The sequence below is a fragment of the Eptesicus fuscus genome, chromosome 4 (assembly GCF_027574615.1).
Source record: "Eptesicus fuscus isolate TK198812 chromosome 4, DD_ASM_mEF_20220401, whole genome shotgun sequence".
NCBI lineage: Eukaryota > Metazoa > Chordata > Mammalia > Chiroptera > Vespertilionidae > Eptesicus > Eptesicus fuscus.
Window position 1 is genome coordinate 31,904,636 of NC_072476.1, and position 13,607 is coordinate 31,918,242.

Sequence of the window (13,607 nt, forward strand, 5' to 3'; positions counted from 1 at the left end):
ATCTACCTCATTGGGCAACTATTACAAAACAGAAAATCTGGGAGCTTCCTCGTGAGTGCCACCTGCCACCAGGCCAAGGGAGGGCTCTGCATTACTGCTGCCCAGCTGGACACCTGCCTCGGCCCAGAACCACAGGTTCCTGGGGTTGGAGAAAGCCCAGAGGGACTAGCGCTTCAGTGGCTCTTCTCCTGGAGGACTTCAAGCTGACCCTGTCCAGATGGCTCTGCTGGCACTCAGCTATACTTGGGGCTCCCCTTGCGGTGTTTCTGGAAAGGGAAGAGAAACACCCAAGTCCCCTGTCTATTCCAGAGAAGTCTCTGACCTGGGAAGCCTATTAAGACACTGGCCGGTGATCACCAAATAGGAGGAGGCAGGAGGGGCTTAAGGATCCAGGATGCAGCAGACACCAGGGAAGGACCAGCAGCTATCATGGCATTCCACCCAGAACAGAAAGAGCAGTGTATAGCTTGTTTATTCAGTTCAATCCAGGTCAACTTTTAAAAATCCATATCCAGGACTGTGGTCTGTACACCGTACATGACCTACACAGTGTCATGCATAATGAACTAATCACAAGACAGATAAGGACTACAGATGAACCCCGTCCACTCAGGCTTCTATGACTTCATCCTCCACAGACCTTCCTAGAAGACACTAAAATGTGTTCTGCCCCCAGTTTCTAAAATAGAAACACTTCAGTTTTGATACTTCTGGTCAGGTACTAAATGGAGACTGTGTTCCACTTTGGAACAGGCCTCAAGTATTTGCAGGCATTTGTTTTATGAGCACCAGGAAGGCTCTGCTCAGAGGGAAATAGGGCAAGCCCACGCTGGCCCCGGGGCGGCCCATGGCGCCTCACCAAGGAGAGGCCTGTACTGGAACAGTCCACAATCTCGTTAAACCTCCGGAATCCGAATTTCTAGCCTGTAATTTGCCTGCCCCTCCCCTAAACTGCCCTGCAGAGTTGTTCCCGCAGCTCAATGAGCAGCTTATCCTCCATCTCCAGACAACCTCCTCGGCTACCCTGAGGTTGTCCTTCCCCCACCCCGCCCATCACCAGTCCCCAGACTCACTCTCATCTCTGTTCCCACAGAAATTCTTTGCCTCGTGTCTCTAGAAAGGCTGGAGCTGGGAAAGCACTCTGGATGAGAACAGGAAATTACAGGAACGTTACTCTCCCACTGTTTTAACGTGGTACGTGGCGCCTTTCCTATTCATGTGGCACTGTCATTGCGCACCTCGTGTCTGACCTTGTTGCGGTCAGGCCAAAAGCTCTGCCCATGGATCAGGCATAATGGGCCCCCCCTGGCACTGGGGTGTGCTTTCTAGTCTGGGGAACGTGGGACTCTGTGGACTTGGCACACTTGGGGCAGTGGTACCAAATGGCCCAGGAAAGTGGCAGCAGGAGTGAGCTCAGCACGACCCCTCAAAAGGCTCAGGCCAGAGTAAGGGCTTGCTGCCTGCTCCCAGCTGTGAGGAAGAGCAGGCTAGTTTTGTCACTGCCAGGTCACTAAGTGGCTGTCTTGCAGTGATGCTGACATTCTTTTGCAAAGCAAACACATTAAACCAATTAAGCCTTTTCAACAAGGCTGTGGGAAAGAGGAAACATGCACTAGAGAGCAAGCAAGTCATGACAGATGTCTGCAGAAGGTACAAGGGACACGCCCTTTAGAAGACGCCAGGGCACTTCTCTGGCCTGGAGGGACACCATGTCCAGGCCCCTGTAAGTGTCACCAGTCAGCATTTCAGAGTTACAGGTTGAGGTTTATGTTCTCACCAATAGGTCACATTCCCAGAAACTTCAGCCAGGCCACCCAGATCCCACAGATATTAGGCTGTTGATAGAAATGCCATCAGAGCATGAAGTCCAATGAGGAAATGGCCTCCTTCTCCAGGTGGCTGCCAGCCAATGTGGTAAAGGTGGTTTTTAGAAGCAGCTTGGGGTATAGCATGCTCACACGTAAGCTGAGCTATAGCCTGTATGTGAACAGCCAAAGAACATGAGCTAGGGCAACCAGATCCCATGCTGCGCACGGCAGTAAACGCGCCGGCTGTGGCTGAGAGGCCTGGGGGCCCAGGGGAAGCATATGTGGGGTTGTGCATTCTCTGCATTTGTTCCATCTCTTGAGCAAGACTCACATTTGGCCAGGGCTGGCCCTTGGTGCTACCACCCCTCGACCAGACCAGGCCAACAGCCTTGTCCAGACAGGAAGTCCCCCAAGCTGCCCCTCTGCTGCCAGGCACCATGGGCAGCAGGGAGATGGGCAGGCTCTGCCACCTGAGCAAATTCCCCTGGCCTTCTGGGACCAGAGCCCGGAGGATCAGGCTCAGAGGGCATTCTGTGGCCAAGAGATGTGGGCCTCTGGACTGCGGGCTCTTCCCAACCTGGTAGCCTTGCTGGGTCAGTGAGGCCAGGGCTCCAGGCCGGCTGGGAAGAAAGAACGAGCCCAGTGTGCTTTGGAGTGCCCCTTAGTTAACAGCCTCCTCAAGTAGGCTGCCCCCAGACATGCCTCCCCAACTCTGCCAGGCCTCCACTCTTGGAAGTCTCCCCCGGGCCCTGACAAGTCTGCCTCCTCCTGGAGTACCCATACCTGCTGGGATGACATGTGCCCCAGGCTCCTGCCTTGCCCTCAAGCCAGGCCACCCAACCCCCTGCAGAGCAGGGGAGGGAAGCACCAGGCCCAGCAGTAATCCTGTGCCCATCTAATTGCCACAATTCCCACCTAATCATAGCAGGCTGGTACTATCAAATGTGCCACCCGGCTGCCAGGCAGTGCACCTGAGGAGTCATGGGCAATCCTCTGAACTCCCAGCCCTACCTACCCTGACTCCCTCCGGGCCTCCGCCAGGCTCCCTGCTCTGCTGGCCACTCCTTCCACATCTCTGGGAGGGCCACAGTGCTGGAGCCCTGCCTGAGTCCCCAGGGCCAAAGACTCAGTCTTTCTTTGCCCTAAGCACTTAGCAACAGAATCAGTCTCTCGTTTAAGGATTTCCATTTTCTGAGGGGAAATGAGCCAGGTTTTACGGCATTAAGACAGGAGTAAAACTTTGGTGTTGAACTATCTGGCAGTGTCTAGGCAGCCTCATGGCAATTTACGTTTTTAAAATTCCCTCAAAAGCAGGCTGTTTCTGCTGGCTCCCAGCCCCCAGGGGAGTCGCGCCCTTAGACGACCTGCAGGCTGCGCTCGTGCCCATCCAGCTGCACCTTGAGCTTGTGCAGCTCCTCGATCTCGCGGTTGTGCCGCTCGGTCTTGTGGCGCACCAGCGAGCGGTAGAAGTGGATGGTGAAGACCACGAAGATGAGACCCACGGGCACCATGATGATGGTGGACACGAGGGCGGCCTGCCAGCCTGTGTGGCCACCGGGGCCGGGTGCAGGGCCCGGCTGATGGCGTGCATCCACAGGCAGGAACTTGATCCAGCAGAGCAGCACGACCTCGGCCAGGAAGAGCAGGATGCCGAGTACGGTGGAGAAGCCCCAGGCCAGCTCAATGTAGGGGTGCATACGCTCATGCGGCGACTCGCTGATGGAGTTGAGGTTGTGGATGTTGCTCACGGCCTCCACGTTGGGCAGGATGCACGTGCTGATGAGCAGGGCGAAGAGGTGCACGGCCACCAGCACCGTGGTGCAGGCACTGAAGGCGATGAGCAGGGGCGGTGGGTACTGGTACTGCGTCTCCAGCTGCACCTCCACCATGGCCACCTGCAAGGCAGAGCGGATGCTGCTGGGCTGGGCAAACACCTGCCAGGCCCTTGCAGAGCACAGGACACCCTCTTTGCTGCTCAACTATTTTGAATTTGCCTTTTTTCTGATTAGCTAAAGAAGATCTCACTGAGAAAAAGTCTAAAAGTACAGAAGAGACTAAAGAAGCACCAAGCGGTGCAAGTCACCCTCCAGGTGCCTTCCCAGACATGGAACGTACGGTGAATCTGAGGTGCCAAGCTTTGAGCCAGGGCAGAGGCCACACTTCCCTGGGAACATTTGGCTTTGCTATTGAGATCAGAGCCAGGCTGCAGTGTGGCTTAGCTGCAAAAAAACCCTGTTGTTTTAAAAATAAAAATGGACCTTTTAAAAGATTTAAAAAAAAAAGTAAGAACAGAGGTTCCTGGTGGTGCCCAGACTCAGAGCTGCAAACCCAGACAGCCTCACACAGACCACAGGGTGCATCTCTCAGCTGACACCAAAAGCCAGAGAGAGAAACTGCATACATATCTAACGGCCAGGACACGAGGGCCAAGCGAGGAGGGGCAGCTGTGGGAAGGAGGGTGGGCTGGGAAGAGTGAGCTGAATCATCATCCACAGGCACAGGATGCCAATGGGTAACGTCCAAAATGGATAAAGAAACAGCAGTCTCCAGATGTCATTTGGAGCCATGAAGACAGAAAGCTGCGAGAGGCTGCCTCTGGGAGTGGAGAATACGGGTGGGTCTGCTGGGATTGTTGTAAGTCGACAGTACAGCTGGCCCTTGAGCAGCATGGGAGTGTTGGGCGCATGTGTAAGTGGACTTGTGCAGTTCAAACCCATGTTCAAGGGTCAACTGTATTTAATTTCTAAACTGTGTACATGTAATAAATGATAAAAATTATTTTTTAAATGAAAGGGAAAAAAACAGACACAGAGGGAACCAGAAGAAGCCCAGCTTATCTCTGTAGCACAGAATGCTTATAGCCACTTAGGTAGTACAGTGGTCGGTAAACCGTGGCTCGCGAGCCACATGCGGCTCTTTGGCCCCTTGAGTGTGGCTCTTCCACAAAAATACCACGGCCTGGGCAAGTCTATTTTGAAGAAGTGGCGTTAGAAGAAGTTTAAGTTTTAAAAATTTGACTCTCAAAAGAAATTTCAATCGTTGTACTATTGATATTTGGCTCTGTTGACTAATGAGTTTGCCGACCACTGAGGTAGTACATGCTCACCCCAGGCCCTACGTGGCTTTCAAACTACAGACTGAGCAACACTCCTGCCTCTGCCCCTGCAAGGTCAGACCCCATCCTTTCAGAATAGCTGCCTCTGAGGCCCAGCACCCTACCTCCCCACCATCCCAGCACGCAGCACTGTGGACCTCCCCAGTGGAGGGTTTAGTCCAGGCCCAGTAAGGGCTCTGGGGCTCACCAAGGGCCTTCTCCCAAGTACCCGAAAGTAAGAAATCAAACCAGGAAGGGGGTGGGGTGGGGCAGTAAGAGAGAAGCCAGAGGAAGGTTTTTCCACCCACTGTGTTTGCCTCCTAGATCTGAGTCATCCCTGTTTTTAAAAATTAACCAGAGCCCAGCTGGTGTGGCTCAGTGGTTGAGCACCGACCTATGAACTAGGAGGTCACAATTCAATTCTCAGTCAGGACCCATACCCAGGTTATGGGCTCAATCCCCAATAGGGGGTGTACAAGCGGCAGCTGATCAATGATTCTCTCTCATCTTGGATGTTTCTATCTTTCCCTCTCCCTCCCTGAAATCAATAAAATATATATGTTAAATTAACAAGAAGGATGTCACAACTTCTAGAAACTACCACCTCTTAGAGTGAGCACCTCATCTCCGCAGTGGAGATGGAACGTTTGGTAGTTAAAAAGAAGATACAGCAGTCCTAGTGGACCATACCCGAACAGAAACCCAGCAATAAATATTGCTCCAAAAAGATAGTAGCCCATGACAGAAGTTGAAGGTGGTCTTTTCTCAGTGCCCCTGTGGCCTGGGTAGGCTCTGGCCCAACAAAAGGATGTTGTAAACCACAGAGGGCACCGAGATAAGAAAGAGATGATTAAAAGGCCTACAAGGAAGCAGTTGTACTCTGCCTCAAGAGGAGAAAAAGCCAAAAGGCCATTTTTCATTTTGTTTATGTAAAGAGGTTTCAGATCACTGGTTCTCTGTGTTAGAAGAATAAACATGAAGAGATAAGCTTAAGGTTGGGCATAAGTACTTATTGTTTTGCAATTCTAATTAGGGAATACATGGTATAAAGAGGGGACTCCACCTAGCAAACTGCCTGTTTTCATTTGTCCATGTCCCTGCCCTTATTTGGCCATGCCAAAATGCTATCTGAGGATCTGCATTGGTCACTTCTTTCTCCCAAGCTGCACCACAGTCTGAATGGTTATCTGATTTACTGGTCTTTAATCTGCCCTTGACTTGGCTCCATGCTGTTTCACTGCTATGGCGGAATCTCAGTGCATGTTAGGCTGGGGCAGCCTCCCTGAGAGGGACCTTCTAGAAGAGAAGGCAAGGGTACTGTGTGGCTTCTATAATGTATCCCCAGGCTGCTTAACGAAGCACTTGCTGGTGCACAGTAGATACTCCAAAAACGCTGAAGAATGAATTACTACTGGGAAGTATGACCGCCGTTGCCAAGCTAATGAGAGCACTCTGGGGCCCACTATTCTCATCCTGAGACCACTTCATACCTTTGAAGGCTGCCAGTGCATCTCAAACTCCTCCTCCAGAAGTCACTCTGATAACTTATTCAAGGGCTAGTTTTCAAATTCTGAATGAGTGGTTTTAAAGCCTTCAACTTGGATGAGCATTTTGTTGGCTGGAAAACAGGAAAGCTGCCCTAAGTTTGGAAATCCAAATGTTTGGAAGGCCAGGGTCTAAAAAGACAGCTGCAGACAGGAAGTAATTTCCCAGACCCAAGCCCCACCCAGAAAGGAAACTGTCTCTCTGCATTATGTCATGCAATACTTCCCAGAGTTCATTTCCCAAAGTTAAATAAGTATAGGTGAGCAAAATGTAATGCAATACTGTATTTCTTCTGTGGTGTAGAAAACAAGTTCTAATTTTAATAGTGATGTTTAAACTTCTCACACACATTCCTTAAAATTAAGCTTGAGAAAATTCTGTCTTTTTTTAAAATTTTTTTTAAAAATTGAATTCAGAGAGCGGAAGGGAGAGGGATAGAAACATCAATAATGAGCCCTAGCTGGTTTGGTTCAGTGGCTAGAGTGTCGACCTGCAGACTGAAAGGTCTCGGGTTTGATTCCGGTCAAGGGCACATGCCCGGGTTGCAGGCTCAATCCCCAGTATGGGGCATGCAGGAGTCAGCTGATCAATGATTCTCCCTCATCATTGATGTTTCTCTCTCTCTCTCCCCCTTTCCCTTCCTCTCTGAAATCAATAAAAAATATATTTAAAAAAAAACACAAAACCATCCATGATGAGAGAGAAGCAATGATTGGTTGCCTCCTGTACTCCCCCTACTGGGGATCGTGCCCTGACCTGATCGTGCCGTGACCTGGTTCATGGGTCAAGGCTCAATCACTGAGCTACAGTGGCTGGGCAAAATTTTGTCTTTTTAATGTGATGGAAACCACAGGAAGAAAATCACTATGAGCCAAAGTTGTGCACCATGTAATTGCACACTTTTGTAATTATGTTTAAGAAAACAAAAACACAAGACCTAAATAAGCCTTTGCTTTAAAGTAGACCTAAACCCAAATTTACTGCCTCTCAGTTTGGTGACCTCTGCCTCACCCTGTATGAAGTCATGCCCTGACTGTGTAGGGTGTCATTTTTCCAAAGGTGGCCCTACTGATGACCAAGCATGCCCTTGTCAGAGGAATGACCACAGTGGCTCACTCTGACAGCTTTTTATTTTCTGCACTACCAATTTGACAAATGAGGCTCTGGACTACAGAAAAACAACAACTGTCTTTACATAAAAAATAAACCCCCTGCTTCCGGCCCAATAGGACCTCTGAACATACAACAGAGAGGGAGGTTGCCACAGCCCCAGCAGTCTGACTCCTGACACCTGCATCCTCACGACAATTCCCTAAAGGGATGTGCGTTGAGGCTTTGGAGTCAACAGTGCCCTCAGTTTTGCCTGAGATGGACTCTTGTCCTCGCTTGTCTTGGGGATGACTCAGAATGAAAGCCACAGGTGGGCAGCTGGGAGTGAGGCCAGAGGCTCTGATTAGTCACCCTGGAGGCCACATTTGGGGGCATCTGCACCGAATTGGGCTACACTGCATAAACCCAAATCAATCCACAGTTCCTGCCCAAGTCCTTGAGATTTCCAAACTCTTGGGTGGACCCTGAGATGGGCAGATGTGGGTACTTTTCTCCAGGAAATCTGTATTCTAAAGCTATTTTAATTACCACCCTAACTTGCTTGCCAGGCAAATACTTCTATGTGAATGTGAGAGTGGCTCTTTCTGTGGGCTCTGAGGCTTGGGAACTCCTCTGGTTGACAGAGCAGTCACAGTCACCTTGGAGGATGGGATGTGGGGAAATTTCCTAATGGTCCATCCTGGCTGCCAGTAGGGCCCAGTGGGAGTGCCAGAGCCCATTTTGCAAGCTACGTTCCCACCAAGTGTTTGCACTCACCATGGCAAAGCCTGAGAGGAGAGCAGAGGTGCGGCTGGAGGCTTTCAGTTTGGCCCTGCTCAGGTAGAGCTTCCTCCAGGAGAGGGCCTGCACGGAGTGGTGGTTGGAGGTGACCAGCTCTAGGTAGCTGCGGCGGACCCAGTCCCGGTAATCCATGCCCTTGTGGCCAGGCTCAGGGCAGGCGGGGGTGGAGGGGTCCACAGGCACATTGAGCTCAGCACTCATCATGGGAGCCAGGCTGGGGGCAAAAGAGAGACACACTCAGGTATCCCACAGGGTTCCTGGGGCCTGGAAAACCCAGTTTACCTTCTCTGGGGCCCCTGTCTACACCCCACACCAGCGCCATGGGGGCAGGGGTGTGTGAGTGGGGGGCCCTGGTCCTAATGCAGTCCCCACATGTGGACCATTTATAGGAGAGGAGGCTCAGGAGTGCATTTCCAAGAAGCACCACAGTGTTCAACATTGTTCCCGCCATCCCGAGCTCAGAAAGGTTCCAGTTGAGTGTGGCTCTGGGTGAATGGGATTCCAAGGTTGGCCAAGAGCACCTAACAACGTCCTCCAAGTTGCACCTATCTTTAGGGAGTAAGGAGCTGTAGCATTTAGAAAGATCCTAGGACCTCAAGTTACCAAGTCTGGATTTGACCCAACTGTGTGATGTTGAACATGCCACCTGACCTTGCTGACCTCCATCATCTTCAAATGAGGACATCCCCACCCTACAGGGCTCTTGAACAAGATACAGGACCTGTAGACTCAACTGCTTTTCAATATCCAGGTGTCTACGTGAAATACACTTTTCCAAGCAGCTGCTATAAATCCAACTTAAATTTTCTTTTTCTTTTTTTATAAACCCTCCTGCGGGGGGCTGACTTTCAATAGATCAAAGCGAAGGAGCTGCTCTGCTATATACAAACCTCCCACCCAGAAGCAGGTCAGGAACAACGTACAACGTGCGTTGCATGCTGGGCAAGAAGGCAGCCCCCTTTCTGGCTGTGCCCCATTTCACCGGAGGAGCGGCTCTCCCCACAGGACCCCATCCCATAGCAGCCAGCTGGGTGCCCATGTGGCTGCTGGGGGACCAGCTATGGGAGGGCAACCGAGGCTTGGAGGAGCTGCCTATCCTTCTGCCTGGGCAGGATTCAGAGAGAGGTTAGTCAACCCCACAGATGGCTCACTGGCTCCTTCGCCAAGCCATACACCAAATGTCTAAACCGGCAGTTCCAACTTAATGTTAATCAGCACGGTTCACCCCAAAAACACTTGGTTTATATGCCTAAAGTACAGACACATCCAGGCTGCAATGGAAACATTTAACAAAATGAAAAATTAAATCCAACTGAATCTATACATATATATAAAAAGCCAGCGACAGGAACGCCCTAACAACCGGTCGCTATGACGCCCACTGTGGCCAGCGAACCAGCCGATCAGGCACATATGTCTCTTTTTTCCCCATTGACCCAAGAGCTCTCCATGTGGTTTGCTGAGGCTGATCCCTGGCCAGCATTGCAGCTTTACTTATTCCTCTGCCCAAACCTGCTCTTTTCCCATTCTTCCCAGTTACTGTTCTCAAAAGTATCCTTTAATAAGGACTGCCCACTACCGGACTCTCCCAGGGTGGGGCTGGCAGGCCAAACACCCCACCACATTCCCCTTGGCCAGCCCCGCCCCCAACCGGCCCACCCCACCATGATAGGCCCAAAGCCCCGCCCCCCAGCCGGCCCTGATCACACCCCCCACCCCAATAGGAGGTGGGGCCACTGGCCAACCTCCTACAGCCCCTCCCCCTGGCAGCTCCACCCCTGATCGCAGCCCTCACCAGAACAGGGGGCAGGGCTGGCCACCCAACCTCCTGCAGCCCCTCCCCATGGTTGGCCCCGCCCCTGATGGGCCCCCACCACCCTGATCAGCCTACAGCCCCTTCCCCTTCCTGGCCCACCCCTGATCACCACCCCCCCCAATAGGGAGCTGGGCAGCTGGCCAGCCAACCTCCTGCAGCCCCTCCCCCTGCTTGGCCCCACCCCAGATTGGCCCCCTCACCAGATCAGGGGCAGGGCCTGCCAGCCAACCACCCATGGTCCCTCCCCTAGACTGCGGGCCCCCATTTGGGGGCAGGGATGGCCGGCCCACCGCTCCTCCCCATGGCTGGCCACGCCCCCAATCGGTCCCTCAACCCCAATCAGGGGCGGCCCCTCCACCCAGCCAGCCTGGCCCTGATTGGCCCCAATCAGGGCGGGCTGGCCAGCCAACCTCCCGCCATCTCTTCCTCCTGACAGGCCCAGCCCAATCCGCCCCAATTGGGGCTGGGCCGGCTGGACCCACCCGTGCAAAAATTCGTGCACTGAGCCTCTAGGGTTTTATAAAGAAACTAGAGGCCCAGTGCACGAATTCGTGCACGGGTGGGGGCCCTGCCCCGTGGTGGAGCTCCCAGTTGAACTCCCTGTCGAACTCCCAGTGGAGGGGACAATTTGCATATTAGCCTTTTATTATATAGGATAGAGAATGGAGACCCCTGGAGTTATCCCAGGAAGAAATCTGGTGTGACAATAACAGAATGAAGATCAGAAGGACTGATCTGTCAAGATTTGTGAATTTAAAGCCAAATCTCCACTAATCCCAATAGGGATTGGTGGTCTCCTGTGGTCCAAGGGGCTGGCCTGTTTAGCAGCATGCTGGGATCAGCTCTAATTAATCTGCAGGGCAAGTTTCAAGGACACAGGCACCTCACAGCTCAGTTAGCATCAGATATTAACTTGGACATTTAGGCCCTGATAGACCTCATGAAAAGCCTACTTAAGGCGATTACAAACAGATAAGGGTTTCTGGATCCCAGGGAGCATGGCTGGGGATGGGGGGTGGGGGAGTCAGGGGTGTTTACCAAGTGTCAGCAACTGAGAAAATGCCCCAAACCTGATCCATCCATGCCAATCTCTAAAAGGGTTCCATGGGAAGGTCCTGGAAGTTGGAAGAGTCTGTTTTGGGGTGCCTTCCTCTTTGTTCACTGCCAGGCTATGGAGACCAGCTTTTACTGGCCAATAGGACCCTGGGGAACAGTTCTGTGCTCTCCTATTCCTGCCAGAGATGTCAATTACTAGGAATGCCTACTTGGAAGCATCGAGGCCCCCTTGCCCACGTCTGCAGCCAGCAGCACTACTTTCAAGCACTTTAATAACTGGAAGGTCCCTTCCCTGGGGGAGAGTTCAGAGGAATGTTGCTTACTAACCAATCCCTTGGCTAGCTCCAAATAATTTAGGATGGCATCATTTGGAAATGCACTTTTTCTTTCATTTTTCTACATGTAACAGAAGTGGGCCTAGAGGTATGATAAAGACAGTGTACTGATGTGGAAGGGTAGAAGGCACAACCTTTGCCCTCCTCAGAGTAGCCGTCTCTCCATCCAACATCCTGCATCACAGAGATGTTTACTGGGCCCTAAAGTAAGACAGCATTTGGTATTTAGGCATCAAAGATGAAAAAGGCAAGAACCCTGTGAGCTCCTGTGCCCAGTGGGGAACAAGGTAACGGGTAATTCTCATTCGATGAGCTAAATGCTTCAGTGGAGGGGTGAGAGGGCCTAGGAAGCAGAGGAGGTGCTGGCTGCCTCAGCTTTGGGCAGGGAGAAGGTCCCTTCTAGGGAGCAAGGATGGGGGTAAGGACATAGGTAGTGAAGGCAATATTGGCAAAGAGGGACTCTCCCTCAAAGACAAAATGCTACCCACATGGGAGGGCTCTGAGAGGCATGGGAGGGCTCTGAGAGGCAGGAAGACTGGCTGCAGAGTGGGGGCGGGTGTGTGTGTCAAGGAAATGGGGGAGGGGCAGGATGCAGGGAGTACTGGAGCTCAGGGCAGCCCAGGCAGTGTGACTGCTGGGCTTTCTCTAGCAGGGCACAGTATGGGTCATGGAAGAAGCCAATCAGGGAAACAATCTAGTATCAGCCTGATCTGTGTGCCAAATGAAATGGCAGGAGGGCCTGGTAACCTCCAAAACACAGAGGTAAGTACGGGGTGAAGAAGAGGGAAGTTCTGGGGCCATCCGTGAGCAGGGGCTGGGCTCAAGTTCAGAGTGGAGAAGGTGGCCTCCTGGGAGTGGTCAGGGCAGCCCCAGCAGCCCTATGACCATCCTCAGAGTGGCAGGGGTGGGAAGGAAGGGCTGTCTGTCTGCTTGGGGCCTGGGGCCTGAAGATAGAGAAGCCACTTCCTGCAAAGGGAGCAGCCAGACCTGATTCAAATCCATCCTATCCCTGCCAGCCCCACTGTCCTCCCTTACACCAGGTGTCCCCTGCCCGACGGGGGGGCGGGCAGAGTCTGGTCCTCACACTCAACTGGGGCAGGGGGTAGGGTGGGGCAAGATGGAGCCCGACATTTCAGTCAGGTGTCAGGGGCTCCAAAGGATGCTCTCCTGGTGGAACCTGGGAGGGTTTTTATTTCTATATAAGGGAAGTCAGAAAAGGAGGTTTGGTTACACTAACTGGGACTCTCTCTACATTAGCTTTCTCCTAGGCAGGCCTGTTTGAAACACATCCAGGGGGTGGGTTGGGGGTTTGCCCATCTTAACTTCCTTTAAGCATCTGGGGCGTGAGCAATGCTGAGTGCCCGCAGAGAAATCTGTTTCTCATTCTCTGTCTCTGTCACACCTGTGGGGGACGGAGGCCCAGCAGTCCCCACAGGGGTCTCCCAGAAGAGTCCATCTGCATCTCCGTCCTTCCCCCAGGGAATCCCCAGACGCCCAAGACCGGGCTCGGCCCGCGCCCCCGACTTCCCCGTCCTTTCGGCGCCGCAACCCGCCCGGGGATCCGCGGAGTTAGGGTCACCTGGCCGCCACCCCACCCCATTCCGAGCCTGCCCAGGAGAAAGCCCGTCCCTCCCCTGGTGCAATTCCGGTCCCGCGGACGGGCGAGGACCCAGCTACCTCCTCCAGACCCCCAGCGACGCGCACTCACCGAGCTGCTCTGCCCGCCTTGCCCGGCCCGGCTCCGGTTTGGCTCCGGCTTAACCCTGTGGCCCCGTGGCCCCGTGGCCTGGCCAGGGCGCAGAGCGCGGCCCCTGCCTCCTTCCGCCGGTCCCGCGGGGTCCCCCTCCGCCCCGCCTCGCCGGCTGTCCCGCCCCCGCCGGCCGCCGCAGCGGCTGCCTGGGCAACGGCGCGCTAGCGTCACGTGACCCGCCCTCGGGGGAGCGGCGGGCCACGTGACCCTGTGGCCCCGGAGGGGCGGGGCTCGTGGCCCCTCCTTGGGGGTCCCAGGGAGCCCTGCCGGCTGGACTCGGTTCCCGCCCAGGCCCGAGTACCCTCAGAGGGAG

At 53.4% G+C, this 13,607-nt stretch overlaps 2 protein-coding genes across 3 annotated transcripts in view; both read right to left on the minus strand.

The window, feature by feature from the left end:
* PRKRIP1 (PRKR interacting protein 1) overlaps positions 1-13,607 on the minus strand; it is a 45,384-nt gene that overhangs the window by 8,131 nt on the left and 23,646 nt on the right. The window lies entirely within an intron of this gene.
* Positions 2,977-13,399, minus strand: ORAI2 (ORAI calcium release-activated calcium modulator 2). 2 transcript variants are annotated; one of them, XM_028145294.2, is made up of 3 exons: positions 13,253-13,399; positions 8,314-8,551; positions 2,977-3,703 (listed from the first exon to the last, which is right to left on the minus strand). In XM_028145294.2, exons 2-3 carry the CDS (start codon positions 8,539-8,541, stop codon positions 3,164-3,166), a joined length of 768 nt encoding a protein of 255 aa, XP_028001095.1. In that variant the 5' UTR covers positions 8,542-8,551; positions 13,253-13,399; the 3' UTR covers positions 2,977-3,163. The 2 variants fall into 2 exon arrangements, with proteins under 2 accessions (XP_028001095.1, XP_028001096.1); XM_028145295.2 differs by lacking the exon at positions 13,253-13,399 and adding an exon at positions 6,393-6,520 and having other exon boundaries at positions 8,314-8,400.

Coding starts and splice junctions, on each gene's coding strand:
- ORAI2 (XM_028145294.2), bottom strand. CDS start 8,541: ATGATGAGTGCTGAGCTCAATGTGCCTGTGGACCCCTCCACCCCCGCC. Junction 3,704..8,313: donor TCCTCTCAGGCTTTGCCATG/GTGAGTGCAAAC, acceptor TCTGCCTTGCAG/GTGGCCATGGTGGAGGTGCA.